We start from the raw sequence: 22,625 nt of genomic DNA, 5'->3' as shown, positions 1-22,625 counted from the left end.
AAAATTTCTTTGTTTTTTAAATAATCTAGTGGGTTTTTTTAAATGTTTTTTGATACAACTTTTTATGGCGTTCACAGCGTGTAAACAAACATTTGTACATTATGAAAATAATCAACCATGTGTGCGAGTAGTTTGCAGATATTATATTAAACAACGACATTTGAAAAGTTTCACCTTAAAGTGCACAAACATTCGGGCATCCATCAACCGCAAACAACAACAAGGAACGCTAGTGAGGCAGTGGTTGGTGTGCACGCCTGGTGTGTGGAGGCTGTGGTCCTCCAGGCGGGCGGCCCCGGTTCAAATCCAACCTGTTAGCCCCTTTCCTGCATGTTGTTCCCCCCCCCCCCCCCCCCCCCCCCCCCCCCCCCCCCCCCCTCTCTCTCTCTCTCTCTCTCTCTCTCTCTCTCTCTCTTTCTCTCTCCCCCCGATTTCCGACTCAATCCACTGTCCTATCTCTCCAATAAAAGCACAAAAATAAATAATAAAAAAATAAAATCGGGGCTGGCAGGTGCTATCGCCCCAATTGAGCCCCCTCATGTGTGTCTGCTTTAATTTAAAAAAGAGAAATTAAAAGTCAATATGAAATCTATTCGTAGCACCCCAACATATCAGTCAAACTCTCCCTCAGCAGGAGGAAGAAAATCCTGGCGCCGTCCCTGCCAGTAGAAGAGGGAGGATGTAGAAATATTAACAGCAGGTTTATTTTATACAGCACAGTGAGAAAGAAGCTTAAAGCAAAGAGTATAAATAAATATGTCTCACAGGCTGAAATGTAAGAATATACATATATATATATATATATATATATATATATATATATATGTCAGAACATATTTAGTCTACAGAATAAAAATAAGATTTGTAGAGAAACATGATCAGCATGTTCAGAAGGACTCTGATGGTGCTGCAGAATTTAAAACAAGATTCTGTATTTGAATACATCTAAATGATGCAATCTGCGCACGTGCAGCCGGATCTATAATTAGCATATTCAAATCTTAAATAAACTCAGATAAGATATAAAGGCCTCGTGCTGATATGAAAAATACAATAAACCGGAAATTGTTTCCGTCAGGTTGTTATAAAGCTGTCACATCGATCAGTGGAAATCAATAAAAAGAAAAAACACAATATTCATCACAAGACGGACATGAGCGCGTGAGGAGCGTTTATGAACGTATTGACGGGAAATTAAAGACGGAGAGTAGCGCGCGCGCGGGGCGGCAGCTCACGAGGACATCTATGAGCTTAATCTGCAATTTAATATTAAATGATAACACATGGAGGATTTTATCTGGGTAACAAAGGGAGGACAGGGGGTGTTCTTGATCAGAAGAATTTATTATAAAACCCACAAAAGACGATTTATTTAAAAAAAATAAAAAGTTAAAGTTAAAAGAGAACAAAAAAATAATTCCCTAATCTCCTATTGACATAGATTAAAATATATTTACGTGGCTGCCATGAAACGTGTATTATTTTGTCAAAACAGTTGTAACAGAAAACATAAAAATCTAAAGATTAATCTGAACATCAGACTGAATAAATATTTAAGTTTCTGATTCAATTAAACGGTTTCTTTTAAAATTTATTGTGAAAGTGCAATCTGTTTAAACTTAAAAACATAACATCACAGGACTTAGAAGCACAGATTTATGTTTTCATGACTTCAGTCGTTTTTGTACTCGAAGCTGAAAAACATTAAAAATGTCATTAAACTTTAATAAATCACAGAAACCTGCGAATGACAGGAGTCATAAAGGTGTGACAGCACAATGTGTTTATCATAGTAATGTTGAAAATCTATTTATTTATATGTGCATTAAAAATAAACCTCCAGAAAGCTGTTCAGAGCAGTACGGTGTGATACTGCCCCCTTGTGGTCAAACGTAGCCAGAGACACAGAGGGACGGATCACAGCTGCTGAGAGGAGGAGGTTCAGCATGAGTTTAAACAGTTATATTTATTTATTCATGTGTATAATTATTTATATGGAAAGAGTATAATCAGGGGAATGTTCCTCTACCTGCTCCACCTAAAAGCTTGTGATTTAACACCTGCATCAATCATACATCTTTCAAGCCCGTCGAGGTCAGATGCAGAGGCTTTGCAGTCCACATGTTATGCAATGTCTTTGTACTGCTTGGCATCACAGGAGCTGCCAAAAGGAGAGGGTTCAAGACCACCATTGAGGCTGCACAGAGGGTCTCTAGGGGGACTTTGGATGAAGAGGTCCGACCTGTGGGCCAAAGCTGCTGGGACACGAGTCAGGGCATGATTAACCCCGGCTGGGTCACCTGAGGGAGAGTGTCTGATGGGGTGAGAACCGGTGAACTCTGGATACATCACTGATGATGAGTCCCAGTGCATCCGAGGATGTTTCTTCAAACCAATGTCAAATGTTTTTTTTGTGATAAAGAAAGTGTACTCTGACTTCTCAGGTACCCAACAATCAGTTTTGATGCTGATCAGAACTCTCAAGAACATCTGTTGATGTCTGAAAAGTGCTCTACCTCTGGTCACTTCCTGTCAGCACCTGTTCTCTGCCTCTGGTCACTTCCTGTCAGCACCTGTTCTCTGCCTCTGGTCACTTCCTGTCAGCACCTGTGCTCTGCCTCTCGTCACTTCCTGTCAGCACCTGTTCTCTGCCTCTGGTCACTTCCTGTCAGCACCTGTGCTCTGCCTCTCGTCACTTCCTGTCAGCACCTGTGCTCTGTCTCTGGTCACTTCCTGTCAGCACCTGTGTGCCCAATCAGACTTAGAGCTGTTTGTTTGCTCTTCCTGTAGTTGTCTACTCCTCTCTACATCCTCGCTCGTGTTGTTCTTACTCTCAGATGTTCGTCGCTTTGTATAAAAGCGTTGTGGTTAACGAGGATAACTTGAGCAGCCTAATGAACGCTCTGCTGACGAACAGGCAGCCGATTTATAACACAGATCTGAAGACGAAGAGGTTTGATCTTCTCTCGCTGTGAAACCTTTGATGACACCCCCCCCCCCCCCAGACTCTGACTGGGGAACAGTGTGCGAGGAACGCAGCAGCAGCCGTCGACCAATAAACACGTTTTATGATTCTGTCCGTTTGACGGATCTGAGACGTTTAAAAGTCGTGGAAAATTAGGTACAAGTGTTAAAGAGGCTGCGGTGACACCAGCACAAAGCATTCTGGGAAGTTGTTTTGCAGCAGATTGCTGTAAATTTGTGATCTTTTATATCGATGCTGGTGGTCTGTGAGTCCTTCAGACTTCAAGTGTCACATTATATACAGTTTTCTGAAGAATCACTCATTGTTGGAACAGTTTTTTTTCTCTGCACATTTATTAAAGGAGAATTCTGGGATTTTCTTGCTTCCTGTCGTTGCATGTTTTTGGGTCTAAGAAGGTGCAAAAAGTTTTAAATGTCTCCAGTAGACTAAATCATCCTGCAGCAGTGAAACAGGCTGCAACATAAACATCGATGGATCAAATAGTGTCCTCTAGTGTTGTAGTCAAGACCAAACTTACCGAGACCAGAGTGCTCCCAGACTGACACAAGACCAACACAGTTAGGGATCGAGACGGAGACAAGACTCAGACCAAGGCAGGACGAGACCGAGACAATAAATATCTCTGAAAAATCATCTTGTGTACAGGGGGCGTGTCACTCACTGTAACACCGGGAAGGTTGCGGTCTTAACCGGGGGATAAAAATCAAACTACAAATTAATTGAAGTTACTGATTTTTTTTAAAGAAAGGGGTGTTTTCATTCTAGTTACAGTAATGACATGGAGAAGCATTACATTTGCATGCAATGTGAGGCTTCGAGCTAACTAAAGCGCTAACATTAGCATGCTAACACAACAATACAGCTCAAGTCAAGGACAATTTATCCCCTGCTTGCACTAAACTCCTTCGTGTGGGTGGGTTTGGAGGTGTGTCTCTAGAGGAGAGCGGAGCTTCAGTATGGAGGAGGTGTGGCAAAGTTTGTTTGGGTTTCAAAGGCGCCATCTACTGGATCAAAGAGTCCTTTGAACATTTAAAAATAAGAAAGAACCTTACCTTATCTAAAGGTGTGTCTCTGTAGGGATCCTGTAAAGGGAGAGACATGTTGGACTCTCTGGGCGTCAGCCTGAGGTCTCCTGTAGACTAAAGGAATCATTCATGGAGATCACAGCAGCAACCAGAACACCAGTATGCAAACTGGGGACAACAACCTCACCTGTGTCCTGTGTCAGCAGCTCAGTCAGAAAACAGTTTGGCTAAAATTATCGACAACGTTTTTATTGACTGAAACTGGACTCAAAGGTTTTGAGTCTATGGTAAATCCTGAGATTTATTTAAAGGAGCAGTATGTAACTCTGACACCTAGTGTTTGAAACAGTCTACAGTCTAAATTCTAAACATTGTAGAGAGCTTCGATCTCTAAAACGGCTGTGTGGGTGTGGCCTTAAAATCGCCTACCTTCTCTGGTCCAAACAAATCCAGATCATTCAGGACCAGAATCTAAAGTTAGAAGGAGGACATACTGGCTGCTGCATTGTTGTCAGAGAAGCCAGCACTTCAACATAGCATGTTTCCTTAATGTCTGATCAGATAGTAAGGTCACTTTATCATTTCACATCTCACTGATTGGACATTGAATGTATTTCCCCCTTTTAAACCAGGACCTGTAGAGCTGCTTCAGTGATTTATGAGAACAATCTGATCTTGTGTTCCAAAGTCAAACATCAGAGTGTTTCCACTTCTTCTCTCTGTGGTTGTGTCGTGATGCTAACTTCTGTCTTTAAAGCTCCTGTGGTGGCAAAGAGATGAAACCACTCTCTGAACCTTCAACATGTGTGAAAGAAATTAATCTGTGCAGTTTAAGACCTCTACCCAGAGTGTACACCGAGCTCTGGGCATTAAAAGGACTCGTGGAAACATCAGAGAACGAACACGTGGCCTGTTGGACTTTTACGACACCACAAGAGAATTAGATGGAGTAAATAAACAAAGAATCTTTCCTGTCATATGATTCGTCCTTACTGGAGGCAGTGGAGGTCTGAAAGTCAGTTCTTTCAAATCAAATTGGATTGACGGTTCTCAGATATTTCCCTTTGAAAAAGATTTTTCAATCTTGAAGGACAGAAGTTATTTCATCGTCTTGTGGTTTTTTTTTTTTTTTTAAAGCATGCTTACTATGTCTCTCTCTTTCTTAGTGTGCAACACTTTTATCTCATCATCTCTCTTTGTTATCTGCACATCAGACTCATTGTGATATTGTAGAATCATTTTGGTGTATTCATTTTGCAGACTGAGTTTTAAGGTCACCTCAAACTAAACTTTTGTAAGATGTATCCTTTGAGTTTGCTGGAGTCCAAAGGTGAAGATGACAGAGACAGAGAGAAGGACAGATTAAAGGTGGAAGGGGAACACAGAACTTCATCAGGATTAGGAAACTTTCCATGGGAATTAACAGGAATTAACTGGGAATTTACTAAATTGAAGGTTGGCCCTTAACAGTGAACTTAAATATATTTTAGAATAATTTTTGAGTAAAACAACCAGATTTCATGCAAGTACACACATGTTCATAGCACACTGCTTACTGCAGGGGTATTGAGGCCACGCCCCCCTAAATGCACTTTTCTTGGGACTTTTGGGGGATTTTTGGAGGGGGGGGGGGGGGGGGGGGGGGGGTTTGCATTTTACTTCATTTTTGAATGGGTTATTTAGCATGGATGTCTGCTTTATGACAAAACAAAATGTTTATATTTATGCTTGGTTATGATACATTTAAATTAAATTACCCTCAATTTCCAGTTAATTCCCATGGAAACTTTCCAGAAACTTTCCACCCCTAATCAGGATTAAAATCGATGACATCATCACTCTCACTAATGACACAATCCGACTTCAGGTCAAACTCTTCAACCATCGTCCTTTAATAAAAACTTCCTCAGAATACAAACTCTACGCTCGTGGGTTTTTTTTTTGTTCTTCTCAGAATACATTTGATATTTCTGTTCAAACCTCGGATATCCTGCATGCAAACTAATAAGACTGTTAACTGTGGTTAATGCAGACGCCAGATTAGTGAGCGGCTAAGAAACGATACGTGTGGTGCAGCTCAGCTCGGAGCGTCACGTGTCCAACATGGCGGCAGTGCAGAGAGACGATTCTACAGGTTACACAGCTGAAAGCAACATCGCACAATACTGACATGACTAATAAATTAGACAAACAAAAATATTCAACACAAGTTGATCCATGCAGGTGTGACTGGGATGGGGATCATTAAAGATAAAGACTCTTAACTCCTGAACGACCTGCGTCTTTACCAACACAACCATCGATATTATCACGGGGAAAGACGAGACGACAGCGTTTTAACTGAACTCAAGACTCTTGCTGTCAGCTGGATTCACACGGGACGGTTCTCAGAGACCAGAGACATGAGGACCATTTTCTAACATTGTAATTCCACAGACACGAGATCTCACAGAAACACACGTGATAAAACGTGAGTTCAGAAGAAAAACAAAGATGGAGGACGACCAATGTTGCAGCTTGGTCCTGAGGCTCGTCCAGTTGAGACTCATGACGCGACGCAACAGCAGTATCGATGAGCTCAAAGGAGATGGATTTTCAGGGTTTGAAATAAGCGGACACAGGTCCTCATGGAACCGGGTTTGATCCCCATCCCTAGCTGTGACGTGATAAAGTTTCAGAAACATTTGAAGAAAATAAAGAGAAAAAAACTTTTTGAACATCTGGCTCCAGAAACAAAAACAGTGAAATACAAACGGTGTTCAATCTTCTAAACCAAAGAACTCAGAGTTAAACTCATTATTCTGATTCGAGAGACGTAAACAAAGTGAAGAGAGACATCTCAGAGAAGGCGTTTGTGGTTTGACGCTACGGGGGGGTAGGAGGGGGGCTTTACTCCCAATTTCCACAAAGTCTATGAACGCTGAGGTCAGTCAGCACCACAACTTGGCTCCTATTCTGGAGAGTGAGTGCAGCCGTACACACATCACAGGAGAACTCCAAGATCTCAGGAGAACTTCAAGATCTCAGGAGAACTACAAGATCTCAGGAGAACTACAAGATCTCAGGAGAACTTCAAGATCTCAGGAGAACTTCAAGATCACATGGGACTAAAGAGAATGTGTAAACATGTTGCTTTGCGCCTGTTTTGATGTCATGTTGATAAAGTGGTGAATAATACGATCGTGTGTCTGTTTTATTTTGAAATTTCCTTGTCTGACTTCCTGTCCGGGTCGATATATTCTGTCCAGCTGGACGCATGCCTGCAGCGAGCTCCATAAAAAAATAGACTCGCAGCGTATTTGAAACGGAGCAGAGTAGCAGTGGAAGCTTAGCATCGACTATGATGGCAGCGGACGGCGGCTTCATGCACGGCGCTGACGGACCTCAGCGTGCAGACTTTGTGGAAACTTGGGAGTCACAACATCATCTTAACAGGTGATAGAAAAACTAAAACAAAGCAGGAAGAAATAAAAAAAAAACATTAGTGTAAAAACGTTGAGGTTATAAAAGAGCAGCAGAGAAGTGAGAGTGATGAGAACTTAACATCTGATGAGACTCAATAATAAAAAGATCTTCACAGGTAAACATGGAGGCGGCTTGAAGATGAATAACCAGCAAATCAAACTGCCTGGAGGTTGATTTTTAAAACTGGAAACTCGCAGAAGGCGGTCTGATATAAGTCGCACACAGACAGTCTGATTATTGGAGGAGTGATATAAAGAGTGTAACAAACGTTGGTAAAGTAAACAACTTAAAATGTGATCGCTTCGACAGAGCGGCGAGCACTTGAACACGTGCAGCTGGAGTGTTTAACCATTAACACAATATTCCTCTTTTAAAGTGTTCATATTAAAAATGAGACGAGTGTTATTAGGAATCACTAAAAAAAAAAAAAAAAAAAAAAGAATAAAATGGTGCCCGGCTCTTATAAAGACGTCAGCACACACAAGGTCGATTAAACTCAGAGAGGAACAGGTTAGTGGCTCGTGACGTGCAGCGGGAGAGAGAGGCGTCCCGCTGCAGAAACCTTTACACAGTAACAGTAAAGCTGCGGCTCGTGTCCGCAGACGTGCAGCACACAAGTGGTTAACACACACTGAAAGTCCAAACACAAAGTGCACTCACAGTCACACGTACATTATTTTACAGTAACATCGAAAGATCATCAGAGTGGTTCCCATCAGGAGAAGAAGAAACCAACCAGTTTCTCTCTTTTTTTTTTTTATATTCCCCGTTCAGGATCCGCCGTGTAGCTGCAGGAGTCTGAACGAGAGGAGGCGGACTTGGCGGCGCCTCTCGTAAAGTTTCAGAGAGCACTCCTGTTTTAATCCTCTCCTGGTCTGAAACAAGTCCTTCAGAGGGGACAGGGAACACGATGAATCCTCACAGAAAGAAAAATTGTTTAACATCTCATGACGGAGATATATCCGAGTCTTGAAACCCGTTAGGCTCCGCCTCCTTTTTAAATCCAGCTGATGTGTGTAGTGGTTTATTCCAGATTCCTCTTGTTTTTGTATTCTCAGTATGTGTGTATGTCCTCAGTAGTTGTGTACAGGTGTCTCCCGTGGGTCCTTGCAGGAGCATGATGACGGTATGGGTGGGGGGGGGGGGGGGGGGGGGGGCATCCTCAGGCCTCGGAGCTCAGGGAGGTCCGTGTTGGACTCGGGGGGAGGCGAGCGGCTGCACTGTGCTCTGTGCGGAAACTGTAGTCATACTGACACAGGGAGAGTCACACGTTATACCTCTGCACTCCACAAACAAACTACACACCACACTGACATCTGGTGGACACATTGTGTTATTACAATGACATTTTTTATCTGTCAAAAGTTTCAACATTAATCTCACATCTGCAGTTATCTCCACAGTTTTTCTTAACAAATTTCAAGAGTAAACAATGTGTCATCAAAACATTCACACTCTTTGATCATCTGACTGAACTTATAACAGAGCAGTGTCATTTTGTCACCTACGTTTTTCTTTTACATGAGTGTTAAACTTGAGTAAACTAAAAGTATCTCGACCTCTTGTCAGTCAGCTGAACTCACCTCTTTCTCGATCTCAGCCAGAGACTTGATGGTGATTCCCATCAGGTCGATCTGCTGCAGCTGAACACGGAGAGAGAGAGAAAAGAGGGTTAGTGCTCAAGTTTCATCTTCAGTTCAACATATTTCAAACATTTAGTGTTCAAACTGAAGGGATCATTTTTCTACCACACTCACATCGGACGAGGCACAGGCAAACTTCTCCGAGACCATGAAAGGAACTCCGTCCATCGCTGAAAAGACACGATTCAAAGACCAGTTACAAATCTGCAGCTGAACGCAGACGGTTCATTTTAACAGTCAATTACTACTATGATAAAAGAAGAGGAAGAAGAATAAGAAGAGGAAGAAGAGGCAAAAGAAGAAGCAGCAAAAGAGGAATACGCAGAAGAAGAAGAGGAAGACACAGAAGAAGAAAGGGGGTGGTGTGTTGCTGACCTGAGATGGCATACAGGTTGGAGTTCTGGTGTTCGTAGTCCGGTCTGGTAGTGTTCTTCCCTCTGAAGCTGGCGGGGAGCGTCATGGAGATGTGCCTTCAAAAAAAAAAAAAAATCAAACACAGTTTCTGTTATTTCAATGGAACCAAACACTGAATATATTCATCCGTCCCCTTACTCTAGTGTCTAAAGTGCCATTCAGACCGCCGTTTCAAACCAACATGGTTTCGACTTCTGAGTTCAGCAGAGTTGTATGTCACTGTTTCTGAAAGCATCATCCGATACGGGATAACAGCGTGGTGTGGTCACTCGTCTGTTCGGCTTAAGGCACTGATAACTCACCTTGTGCTGACTACTGTTAAGATCTTGGGTGTTAAAAAAGGCCATCTCTCCAAACACTCTGAGCAGTCTGTTGGATAGGCACAGAGAACAGTGTCTGACCCGACACACAGTCTGCACTCTGAGCTTCAGCTTCGACCCTCTGGGAGAAGATTCAGGATCCCTCAGACCGGGCTGAACCACCTTAAACATTCATCTGTGCCGATGTCTGTTAATATTCTGAATAAGCGGTTTATGTAGGATGATGGACGTGCAATGTGTCGACATGTCACTGCTGCAGGAAGCTGTCTTTATGCATTTAGGGAATTGTTCCTTTTTTTGTATGATCTCTAATTATGTACTTATTAAAAATGATCTTGTAACTGCAGGACCAAGACACATTTCCTGTTGGGGACAATAGTTATGAGGAATGTGACTTCCTGTTTCTTCACATTTGATTCAGCCAGATTAGTTTTGTACCAAAGTGTAGTTTTATTCTCAAACTAAAATCTCTGAACATGAAGTCTGATATTTTTCATCCCGGGAGCGGATGTGGTTTAATCAAAATCAGGATATTATCTCCTTAGAAACAGATACTCAAAGTGATCTGACAGCTCCAAAAACATGATGTACATCAGGCATCTGTCCTCTTTCCCTTTCGTCCACATTAAGACGGTTTCTCTTCGTCTGCACCTCTTCCTCCTTCTCTGTGATCTAAACTTAGATCTGTTTCCTCCCCCTGAGGAAGAGATGTTCAAGGACAGAGAACATCCTCTTTCCTCGCTTCAGGACTGAGCCCAGAGTCTGTGATGTGTGTGTGTGTGTGTGTGTGTTCATGCAGGAAACATGTGACACGCGTGTACAAACACATCAGGGTGGACTTACTTGGGCATGGGAGCAGCGGGGACCGGGTTGGAGCTGGAGGTTGAGTTCACGTTCTGGATGTTGTTGGAGGTGGGGGTGTGTGAGGAGTCCTGAGCCCGAGGAACATTCCCCATCCGGTACCAGATCCCCATGTTGTTCAGCTCCCTGTCAGGCAGTAAAGATGGATTAAAGAGTTAGAAGCTTCATGTGAATCACATCCAGTTTTATCTTTTGTCCCGGCTTCTTGCAATGCGAGTCAACTTCTCATCCCGTATTTTTGATTTAAAGAGAAACTTCTCTGCAGAACTTGGGATGAAAATGTTTTTACAGGAGGATCTGGAAGACTCATTCTGGGTATAACGGGTCCTCAGGGATGTGTTTGTGCTTTTCTATAAAAAAGGTAGAATTCCAGATTTGCTCCATTTCAATGCATTCATCACAGTTGTTGGATGTGACACAGCAGCAGAGACCAAACTATTTCTTAAAGTTTTGGTTTTAGACCATACGAGTCCAGTCTCTCTAAGGACATGTAGCTTAAAGCTGGATATATACTCGCTGCTTAACCTTGTGTTTGCATACAGAAAAAGGCTGCTTCATGGAGACACTTGTACATTTACTTTTGAGTATGTAAGCGTGTTACCAGAGGAAACCTCTAGAGGGCACACCAGCGAGTATCAGGCTTAAACAACTTCCTGGTTTGTCTCTGGGGGCGCACTCACACTAGACAATCTGTACCGTGCCTAAGCACTCTTCACCCCTAAAGTCCAGATCGTTAGACTTGTGCGAGTACTCCGATCCGAGCTGAAGCACGATACACTTTCTTGGGCCATGAGGGCTTTGAAGAGGTGTGCTTTGGCACGGTACAGTTCATGCATGAGCACAAGCACGAGTACACAACGTGGACAGCCTTCATTATGGATAAATCCAGAGTGTTATGTCTGTATCTGAAATCTTAAACTAATCTGCTAATGTGGTCACGTCTCAGCTCTTGAAGCATTCAGTTTTTTGCAGTTTTTCGATGAGAGATATTGATTGAGGTTTGTCTTGGCTCATATTCTCGGGGCTCCAGTCAATCCCTTATATCCAGCAGTTATTAAATCCTCCTACGATCATCAGGAGGAGAGCATCTTATAAAGTCTACAGGCAGTATTAACAACAACCCCCCCCGTGATCCCAGCATGCTCACCCTATGAAGGTGTACTGAGGGGGGGCCTGTTTGGAGCGTCCCAGGATGCGGATGTCACAGATGGCGGCTTCTGTGGAGTCCCGAGGAATAAACTTGATGCAGAGTCGCCTCTTCCTGAACGCCTGCTCCTCTGTGGGACACAAAAATGACGATCATGAACCGACACGCTGCATTAACAGCAGAGATAAACTCCCCCCCTCTCTCTCTCTCCTCTTCTTGATGACTTACGTGTGTCGACGGTCTCCTGGATGGGGATGAACCCAACGGGCAGAGTGTCCTTTATATCGATCAGCTTCATGTCAACAAGGACGTTACCTAAATGGCTCTGCAGAGAAGAAGGAAGCGGTTCATTCAAATGTTTCATGTGTTTGATCAAAGAGTGAGAGAGAGAGTGAAGTGAGCGTACGTACGTTTTCTTTAGAGAAGACCCGCGTGAAGCAGAGGTAGCGGGTCACTTTGGATTTGAAGAGGCCGTCTTTCCAAAGGTCGGCATCCAAACCGTCTGTTGTCGTCGACACCTGGAGGAAGAGCATGCATCGGACTGAGTCAACAGTGAAATATCTGTTGGACTCTTTGTTGAACTTTTTTCAACTTCAAAAATGTCCCAGGTTTTCTGTCATTTAGTGTTAGTCCTAGCTGTTAAAGAAAATGGAATCTTTGGTCAGAAGCTCAAAACTTTGAACCAAGAATTATAAGTGAAGCACGTCTATAAAAAGCAACTAAGATCTTTGAAGACAGAAGACAGCCTGCATTAAAACTCTGACGGGACACAACTTTACACACATTTTAAGACTACAACAATCTGCATGCCAAGGAAAATGGAAAAAGTGGACTGACTTTAAAACCCATCACAAATGTCTGAAGAGAATGGACTATTTAAAAGGAGGCTAAACTGACTATTGTTAACTGACACCAACGTTTGTATACTGTGTTTATTTTGATGTATCCTCATCAAGCAAAGCAAATAAAATATAGGTAATAAAAAAAAAAACCTCTGACGGGACACAAATCCCTGCAAAGGTCAAGTCCCCTCATGAGGGTCTGGAGGCCGCTGATTGCAAGACCTGATCAAAGACAAACGGTAGCATCAGCCTCTCCCTTCACCCTAGCCTCAAATCACGTGCAGTGGACCTTTGACCCCAAAACCCCTGCTGTAACCCCCTTACCCGCCAACATGTGTCTGTTTGCGTTCACATATGCAGCTTATCTCTAAAATCTCAGGATGTTTTCAGGAGTTTTTCTGCATGAGTGAAAGCACCAGAGGTGATGACTTAATTTTTATTTTTTTTACCCCTGACAGTATGATTACAGCTTGAAGAACCATTCTGGGCTACATCATCAAATCTGACTATTTTAAATCTGGTGATTGAGCTGTCCATCTGTGATGAGCTGTGTTTTAATGACTCACCACATCATATCCGGTGGGGGCCCTGTTCCTGGAGGCCACTACTCCCACTCCGGTGATGGGGTCCATGGGCATCTCTGGCAGAGCTTCAGAAAGGTCCCGAACCTCCGGCATCTTTGTACAGATCTGAAACAAAGGACGTTTTCACATTAGACGCGATTGCCTGAGCATCTTTAGAGAAGTATGATGCAGCATTGTGTTTCTACACAGATTCTTTCTGAGTGTTTTAACATGTCTAAAGTGGTCTTTAAATTACAATCCCTCTGGTCACAAACCCCCCTGGACCCTGGGAGAAACAGGCGAAAAACTTTATAAACGATAAAGCGATAAACTTATGTGGTTTCTGTTGAAGCTTTTTAATCACGTTACTATGACAACACAGATGCAACAGGTGGATAAACTAAAAAAAACAAACAATGTGGACTTTCCCACAGCGTCATCGTTCTCTGTGTGAACAGTTGAACTCTCAACGGTGAGCATTCCCTCTGCATGACATCACAATCAAAACAGAGCACTCCCCACAAACCAACACACCTACACACACACACACTGTGGTCTTGTGCCATAGGTTCAACTTCTTCAGCTGTGAGGATTAGTCGACTCGCCTTGTCTTAACGGATTCTAAGCAGAGTGTTTTGGTTCTGGAGAGTTAAATTAAAAGTGAGGAGGTTCCTGTGTCTTCCTGCATGTTTTTGACTGAAGGCTGTAACTATCCAGCCGTGTGTGTTTCCGCAGCACAGCAGCATATTAAACAGCAGTCAGAGGAGTGGGATTTACACAGAGACCCTCTTCACGCTGCCTGGACAACAGAGGCCTCCTGCTCAGCGTCTCCATGAAAACCACAGTCTTCTTTTCAGAGACGCCACACAAAGACGGAGAGCATAAAGGACTGACTGACTCCACACTGATGTCTGTGTGTGTGTGTCTGTAGTCCAAGAACAAAACAGACCCCAGGAGGCTGCAGACCGGTGATCTGAGACACTGGACTGCTGGTATCATTTCCACATCCTCACAGCAAACAGAGCACAGCTTTGTGTGAACGAGGGATGGTCAGGATTGGTCGACTAAACAGTTTAACGTCATCACCCTCACAAGTTGACACCAGAGAAACAAGTAACACAAATCATTAATATGTTTTTTTATGTTGGCCCTCTATGTCTCTCAAATATTGTGCTGAAACTGCAATGCAGCCGCCCACCACAAGTCGGGCTGTAGCTCTGATTAACGGACCTGCTCTCCTGGCTCTACTACCCGGATGTAAACAAGCACAGTGAACAGATTTCATCTTGTAGGAGCAGAGCTGTCTGGCATCATTGTGATCTAGAAAATGGAGTATGTATGTAGGCTGTGCCAGGTTAAACTGGTGTATCTACCGGAGGAATGAGTGGAGAAGAACCTGCAAGGAGAACCGAAGGCTCATGATGGTAGCAATGCTAACGTTAGCCACACTCAGCAAACCAAATGACATTGTTAAAGGGATACTTCACCCATTAGCATTATGCTTTGTATCATTAGAAACCTGGTAGTATTTTTGAATGGTAGTGCATCCTGTCCTCATTTTCCCCTGAGATGGGAAATCTTTGCATTTCTAAGTCTGAAAAGTAGCTTCCAGTGACGCAAAAATCATAATTTTAGCTGGGGCGGACTGGTAGTGTCGGTGCTCTCACTGTTTGCCTATGGACACAGACATAGAGTCTGTTTTCTGCCAGGAATTTCCAAGATCAATTCTGGAAGAAATCTCGGAATCAGTTGAGGAAATGGCCTTATGTGTTGAAGTAAATATGTCTGTAAATGTTTTCATTAATATATTTCTACTGCTATATTGTATATTTTGGAGAAACTGTAATGATCGAATTTCCCTCTGGGATTAATAAAGTATTTCTGATTCTGACCTAGAGGACCTTAGTGGGAGTGGCCTATGGTGCTGTGCATTCTGGGATTTGGTGTCTTTTGTCCACTTGAGCCAAAAAGACACTTTCTGCCTTTTCTCGGCCAAGAAGGCACCAACTTCAAAAGTTATTTCTCTTTTCTACTACATATATGACCCAACGTCAATACAGATTCATGTTTCAACATCGGGTGAAGTATCCCTTTAACCCTCAGACAAGTTTCAATACATTTTGCTAAATGTTGACCGTTCTCTAAATGTTCTTACCTTTAGACTCGTCGGTTAGTCTGAATTAAAAATAAATGTTTAACCCACTCAGAAATGAGTCCCCCGGGAACATCCCGAGTATGAACTCAGATGTACTTCAGTAAACTATTCTCAGCTTCTGCATCAAAACATGTAGAGGATAACGTAAGAAGAACTGTAGGTAATGAAAGGACAGACTTTTATTCTCAATAATGAAGGAGATAATCCTATTATTAGTGGCCAATGTTCAAACCCCAAACATGTTTGTTTCACTTGAAAATGAAGCCAAGGGAAGCAGTAAACCCTCACAACAAAGAAGTTGAAACAAAGACACTGAAACTGCTTTGTATGGAATCAAAGCCCTCAGGAGAGGAACTGAGACAGATAAGGTAGGAAATGCCTCGTTTGGTCTCTGACCCTTTGATGGTATCCACATCCACATTGTGTTGTCAGATTGACATCAAGGTTTCAGAAAAATACAAAAAATGCTTCTAGGCTCACTCAGCATTACAAGTGTGCCATCTCAAAAAGATGAAGTGGCTTCACTAGGAGTCAGCGAGTGAGTGTTGTGTTACAGATTTAGCCGTGGTGAAGAGGGCAGAGTCTGATCTGGTGTCTCATCTGGAGTCTGCAAGATATGTTCTATCTTTAGAGCTGCAGCTTCGACTAAAAACAACTCATTTAAAATAACCGACTCATGACAGGTAGGAGAGAAAATAAAGACCAACTGTAATCTAACAAAATGGGAATGTCACCAATCAACGATGGATTAATAATCCATGATCAGGAAATCTTTTTTGTACACATCTGCAGCCTGCACCACATCAGCCCAGGTGACATCTGAACTGCAGCCTTCAACTTTTCACACGTCTGATCCTGGTCACAAAGATATGTGGTCTGGATGTTTTAGGGGACTGATGGGAGCAAACACAAAGATCTCCTTGTCAACAGCTGCAGATGTTGACAAAGGCCCCTTTGGAATCAGTTAAACTCCAGCATCCTGTGTCTGCAGCTCTGTGTAAATTTGGACAAAACCAGACGAGTAGCTAGTGAGGAACTTAGGTTGTACCAGACATGAGATTTGAACTCTATGTGACCAATCAGAGAGCAGTGTTTGCCTTCCTGTCGTGTTTGTTTCAGTGTTTCCTCACAGAAGTGGCTTAACTTCTGTTCACTGACATTCAAACACAAACTCTAATGTTTGTACAATATGACAAAGCATCATGATGAGGGGAGAACTAAGGCCTACAGCCTTCATCTACAGCTAGTGTCAGGTAACAACATTGTAATGAACAACTACAACATAAGGAGAGAACTAAAGCATAAGTAAGAGCAAAGTCATCAAACAGTTCTGAGGGATGTAATCGATCACAGAGAACACACCAAACAGACAAAAACCCCTCCGCTCCTCCTGATCCTACAAGTTCTCCCACCTCTCAAAACCATCACCATGACAACCACATTTTACAGAGGACGACACACCTACTAGACACTAGGTTTAAGATTTAGGGAGTAACTTCTGCCTACGTTGGAACTGTATCAGCTGGTGAACACCTTAAATGTTAGCAGGGCGTAACCTCCGTCCTGAATTTGAAATTCTGTTCAACACGGAGCTGCCGACACACACGGCTGGTGTTTCGAGTCGTCACAGGTTTCGGTGAAGTGAATGTTATTTTAAAAGTTCTGTTCAAACATGACGTGACACTTTCAGGCTGCATTGCTTTGTCTTGCAGTCTGCTAAACAAGGAGGGGGGGGGATGACCCCCTTCCTTTGTCAACACAGCTGGGAAGGAAGAACAGCTGGGAGTTAAAAGATAAAGTCAAACAGTGACAGGTCTGCAGACTCATGAAAGTGTGCAGTTTTCACTCAGAAATGTCCTTCGAGTTTGTTTTTTCTGTAAAAACGTAATGTGCATCCTATAACCTGCTTCACCATATTCCCTTCATTTTCTATGTATTTTTTTCTTCCTTCTTGTTTGTCATGTTTCTCCAAATTGTATTTATTGAAAAGGGTTATATAACTAAAGTGCATCTTTTTATTATTATATAGCTAGTTCGGCATGCTATTTCACCAATAGATAATCAGAATACATTGAATAAAAATGCCTTTTTTTGTCTGATACACTTTGGCCACTGAACACTTCAGCCAGAGGAAAACATTACCAATTTATAACAACAATTGTTGAATAAAAGTATAATTTTAAGTTTAAATTAGCTGCTGTTTGAGCCGAATTTACTGCAACACCATGATTCGTAAATGAACTGTCACACTATTCTGAATACAGAAAACATCTCCAATAAAAAAGTAAAATAACAATAAATTATAAAATAAACCAACGGGGTTCGGCCTGTTCTCATCGTACTGGGCAGGGACTACATTAGATCTAAACGACTAGATAACCCTCTTAAATGTTAATGTAACTCAACAATAGAAACATTAACCTAAATGATTTTTATAATCTTGTTATTTTTATGTTACCTGCTCATGTTAGCTTGCTAACCCGAACCTTGTTTGTCAACTGTAACTAAGGTAGCAGCTAGCATGCTAACCAATTAGCATGCTAGCTGACGAAGTAACCAAACACCAGCTACGACAAACGGGAAACCTTATCAGACTATCAGGCTTTCACACGTATTTCTGGTCTCCTGTTGGGTATAGACAGCCCCTCTGATTATATTAAAGCTCACCATTTGTGTAGTTTTGTCTCGTCCGAGATAAAAATCCGCTTTTCATGCCTCAGTGTCGCTTGAGGACACTGAATCTACAGCAGCTGCTAATGCTAGTTAGCTAACTATCTTAGCTGACTAGTCCTCTTACCAGTGAGGTGAACAGCTTAATCCAGCCGGGCGTCGTGTGTTTTCTCTTCTCTTACACCTGCTCACACCTTCTCATAGCTTTGTGGAGACTCGCATATTTCATGAAATTGCAATGATCGACGAAGGAATCCGAAACACAAGCTGCTTTGTGTGTGTTTGCATGGTGGTGGTGCAGCCAGCGGTACGAGCAGCAGGGTGCCAATCAGAGGAGGAGGAGAAGTGAGGAGGGGGTGTGATCCGTATATACTCCCACCCTGCTGCAACACAAGCTTAACAAACATTACCACTGGCTGATGAAGGTCTCTTTAATTGATCAGTGGAGGGCATATTGGGTTTTTAATGTTTTGGCTGCACATGGCAAAAATGTCTGTATAATACCAGACTCTGCTAACCTTGCAACAAGTTTGTGTGAACTGAGTTAATATTGCACATCTGCCTGAAAGTGTAAAGCCCTAAGATAAAACTTGCATCACATTTAAGATGCACCGTGGGTCAAATTCCTGTTTTAAAGCCCTATAATGTTGTATCTTATAAACACTTTTATACTCTGTCAAGCATGCAGGGGAGTGTCCAGACGCCCCTGCGTTTTTATTTTTACAGTCTATGGTCCAGACTTGTATTAAAGGAAGGGATGGGGCTCTGACTTTGCAGGGGTGGCATGCAGTTTGTGTGCAAAGACACAAATAGACAGCCCAACAGATAGATAGATAGATAGATAGATAGATAGATACTATATTCATCCTGAGGGAGATTCACGATTGAAATGCTCTTTCAGTTGATTTTTGCACAGAAGCAACGTGAGTGAGGACTAATTCGTTAATTAATTAGGGTGTTTTATTTTGAAGGCCTGTATTTCTCAGTGAACACTGGGTGCTAAATGATGTTGTTTGTGTTCAGAGATTAACACAGAATGATATTTGAGTGAGACCGATTGATCTACTTTTTGCAGTTTGGAGTCATGTTGTTGATACACGAGCTTCAAGTCTTTAGCATTGTGTGCATAGTTCTTATTTTTGTGTATAAAAGGAGTAAAAGCTGCTCATGTTGAATAAACAGAAAACTGTTTTATAGTACAGTTCATAGATCTGGTGTTCAAACCGAGCGTCATACAGTGAGTCAGTTCCTCTCTCAGCCACAAGATGCTGCAGATATTCTGTTTACAGTTCAGCCTCTTCTCTAATGTTAGCTTGTTTTAAAAGTTGTGTTGAATTGAATCCTTCAGACGGCAGCACCCGAAGGATTTCTGTAACTCTAAACAAACACAAACAAGAGTGTCTGACAGTTTCTCCTCAAACACACGTCATGATTCAAAGTGTTGAAGTCAGTTTACTGTGAATCATGTAAACTCAGGGCTGCAAGGAAGTTAAACAAAATCACTTCTAAATATACAAACTGAAGGTCAGAGCTCCTCAGCATGCAGTAACGCAGCGCTTAGCTCCCAAGTACTTCCCAGTACTTAGTAAGTAACCTGGCCCCTCTCCAGCCATCAGACCAACTTCCATATTATGATCTGCTGGACTTGAACCAGTGACCCTACAGTTTGACCCAAGTCAATCAAGACTGAGCTACTGCTGCTGCCCCAAGGTAGCTGATATTTTAAAGACATATTTTAAACATATTGCATACTGTTTTACTCACTGTTTTGTACAGGTATGCTTCAGTGACAAAGTAGAGCAAGAAAGAATTGGGTTGTAAAAATATTGAATTTAAAGCAGCTGTCACTATCTTTTTGTTTGTGTGGATCTTGGCGCCCCCATGTGGACAAAGTATGCAGTGGGAATTTCCCTTTAAAGCTCTGGTAATCAAGATTTGGTATTCCTTAAAAAGCCAGAATCTGGATCAGGGTGGTCTTATCCTGATTAAAACACCGGGCCCTGGGTTTAAAGGGTTAAATGACTGCTGTTCATAACAGTAAAGCCAGAATGGAGAGATATATTTACCTCCTAATACTCAGACTGATTGCTTTGTTTCATTAATTTTTCAGTGAGGTAAGGTGCAGGGAGGGGCTTCTCCTCGAGTGACCCCGGCTGATCCTGACACCCACACACACCCAGAGACGTATTCAGCAGGAGAGAATAACCCCGACGTCTCAAAGAGAGATCCAATCTGTGAGCGGCTGACAGAGGACAGCACAGACCTCTCTGTTATTACCATGTGTCAGGGAGCATTAGTGGAGCAGGGAGAGGAGGAGGAAGGGGAGAAGGAACAGGAAGAGGAGAAGGAGGAGGAGGAGGAGGGGGAGGAGGAAGAGGAGGGGGAGGGCTACAGACCCGATGTGTGTCTCAGTCACATCTGCTGCCACCAGAAACGTCCTCCATCCACTCAGGGCTGTCATTATCGGCCCCTGACGGTGTTTGGATGAGGAAGGGGAGGCTTGAGATGCAGGTCTGATGATCCAGATCTTCCTCCCATCCTCTTTGATTTTGTTAAATTGTTGTAACGTGACAGAAGCAGAAGTGCTCTTTACGGCAAAGTCTTCCTTTTTGTCCCTGCTGGGAGGGTCATGTTTGGGTAAAAATAAAACCCCAGAGGTTTGATATAAAATGCAATTAACATAAATCATTTAGCTGAGGACAACAAGCTTGTTAAATCAGATATTTTAAGATTAAGATTAAGATTTACTTTATTGATCTCCGCAGGGGGAAATTCTGGAAATCTTCTCTGGCTTGGAGGACTTTGTCGCCCTGATTTCAGCCTCTCAGGCAGTTTGACCCTCCTAGATTGCACAGCAGTGTTACACTGTGTTTCATGTCACTGTGTTTAGGTTTATTTTAAAGATTTTGAGGTCGGGGTCAGGCCGAGTCTTTGTCTGAATGTGTGTGATTAATGTGGAAACAGCCAACAGTTTTAATCAGGTCTAAGATGTCCCAGTGTTCATCCTGCACACCTCAGCACCAGCAGAACCTGGCAGACAGTAATGACATTCATGGAGCAGCTCCAGTGCTCGCTGACTGATCGGCCCTTCACACAGAGACCCCACTCTCTCTTCATTATCCCCACCCATACCTCAGGGACCTGGACTGGGAGCTCTGATCCAGACTAAATGATGCTGCTCGGAGGCCAGAGACACAGAGAGCGTACAGTTGTTTGATGTTTTTTGTTAGTACCTGCTTTAGCACGACGGATTAAATTTAGCTGTTGTGCTAATTCCGGCATTTTGCATCAAAACACAACATCATCAGAAACCAACGTATACAAATAATAATCAGACTAAAATGAAGAGATTCCAGGGACATTGCTGTGATGAGTCTCACATACCTCTGTATCATTCTGTAATCCTGACATCCCTCTCACCCTCCTCCTCTCGTGGCCTCATCCGGCCTCCTCAGGGGCTCAGCATCATCTGAAGATGAAGCTGCTGCTCTCCACTCGCTCATCACATGACCCGAGGCAGCGAAGGGGTTTGTGATCGGTCAGCTCTCCTCTTCATCCTCCTTCTCCCAGCGCTGACTCAGTGCCGTTTTTTACTTGACGTTTCGGCTCTCGGACAGTCTGTTCACTGCTGGGCTCACACAGACGTGAACAGAGGAGGCACCGTGCCAGTTTGCACTAGCAGCAGCGTCTCTCTGCAGGACTTCATCGTCCTGACGCTGCAGCAGAGATCTCATCCTGCTGAGAGAGAATCATGTTGTTTTCTTGCCACAGGGCCAAGTTTGTGAGTTCACAGCGACCCAGTCAGGGGTCGTTAGAGGAAAAGTGACACGGAGGGCTCAGAGGATCTCAGGGTCTTCAAACACAAGAGGGACTAAATTCTGCTTTAGTTTTATAACAGCTTCTTTCGTCTCGCATCGACTCAAACCTACAAACCATGAGGATAATAGTCAAATATTTCTCATGACCTGGATCATCAACAGACCCTCATGTGTCTCTGAAATGAGGGTCTGGACTGTTTCATTTCAGTTTGATGGGAAAAGGATTGGATAATATTTTGAGGAGTTTGCATTATAAATATGTCATTTGATATCAAGAGTTTCCTACTCTGAATCTACTCTGTTTCTCTGTTGTGCTTTAAAGCATGTAAACTTGGTTCAGAAGATTTTAAAGATGTGGTTAAAAAATGAAATGAAATGAAAACAATCCGTAGGAATTTGGTTTGGTGCATTTTGGCGCCCAACGAGGTGCAACGGCCTCCCCCTCTTAGACATGATGCATTTGTTGACCATCAGTAGATGTGAGGATTTAAAGAACAAAGTGGACTGAAGAGGTCCAGTATTATTACCAGATTTAGATCAAACCTGACTCTGCTGGCATCTACAGCCCGTTGTTTGCTAACTGTTAGCATGTAGAGTATGTGTTTGTGTATTCATCTGTTACCATGACGACAATAAGCTACATTGGAGAGACTAATTTATTACATGCTAGTTGAGATTGGTTGGTAAGGTTCCAAGATGGACGAGGAAAGAGACGA

General features: G+C 42.8%; 1 protein-coding gene and 1 long non-coding RNA gene across 2 annotated transcripts in view; one reads left to right on the top strand and one right to left on the bottom strand.

Annotated features, from left to right (window-relative positions):
- LOC136183162 (uncharacterized) overlaps positions 1–22,625 on the top strand; it is a 254,481-nt gene that overhangs the window by 93,243 nt on the left and 138,613 nt on the right. The gene's annotated exons all lie outside the window — the stretch shown is intronic.
- mvb12ba (multivesicular body subunit 12Ba) lies at positions 5,880–18,425 on the bottom strand. Its single transcript, XM_020649397.3, has 10 exons — positions 18,219–18,425; positions 13,270–13,392; positions 12,272–12,379; positions 12,090–12,186; positions 11,862–11,991; positions 10,697–10,840; positions 9,495–9,589; positions 9,234–9,289; positions 9,060–9,119; positions 5,880–8,725 (listed from the first exon to the last, which is right to left on the bottom strand). Exons 2-10 carry the CDS (start codon positions 13,378–13,380, stop codon positions 8,639–8,641), a joined length of 888 nt encoding a protein of 295 aa, XP_020505053.1. The 5' UTR covers positions 13,381–13,392; positions 18,219–18,425; the 3' UTR covers positions 5,880–8,638.

This window comes from Labrus bergylta, chromosome 17 (assembly GCF_963930695.1).
Source record: "Labrus bergylta chromosome 17, fLabBer1.1, whole genome shotgun sequence".
In the NCBI taxonomy this organism is placed as follows: domain Eukaryota; kingdom Metazoa; phylum Chordata; class Actinopteri; order Labriformes; family Labridae; genus Labrus; species Labrus bergylta.
This window is presented reverse-complemented; position numbering and strand designations above follow the sequence as displayed.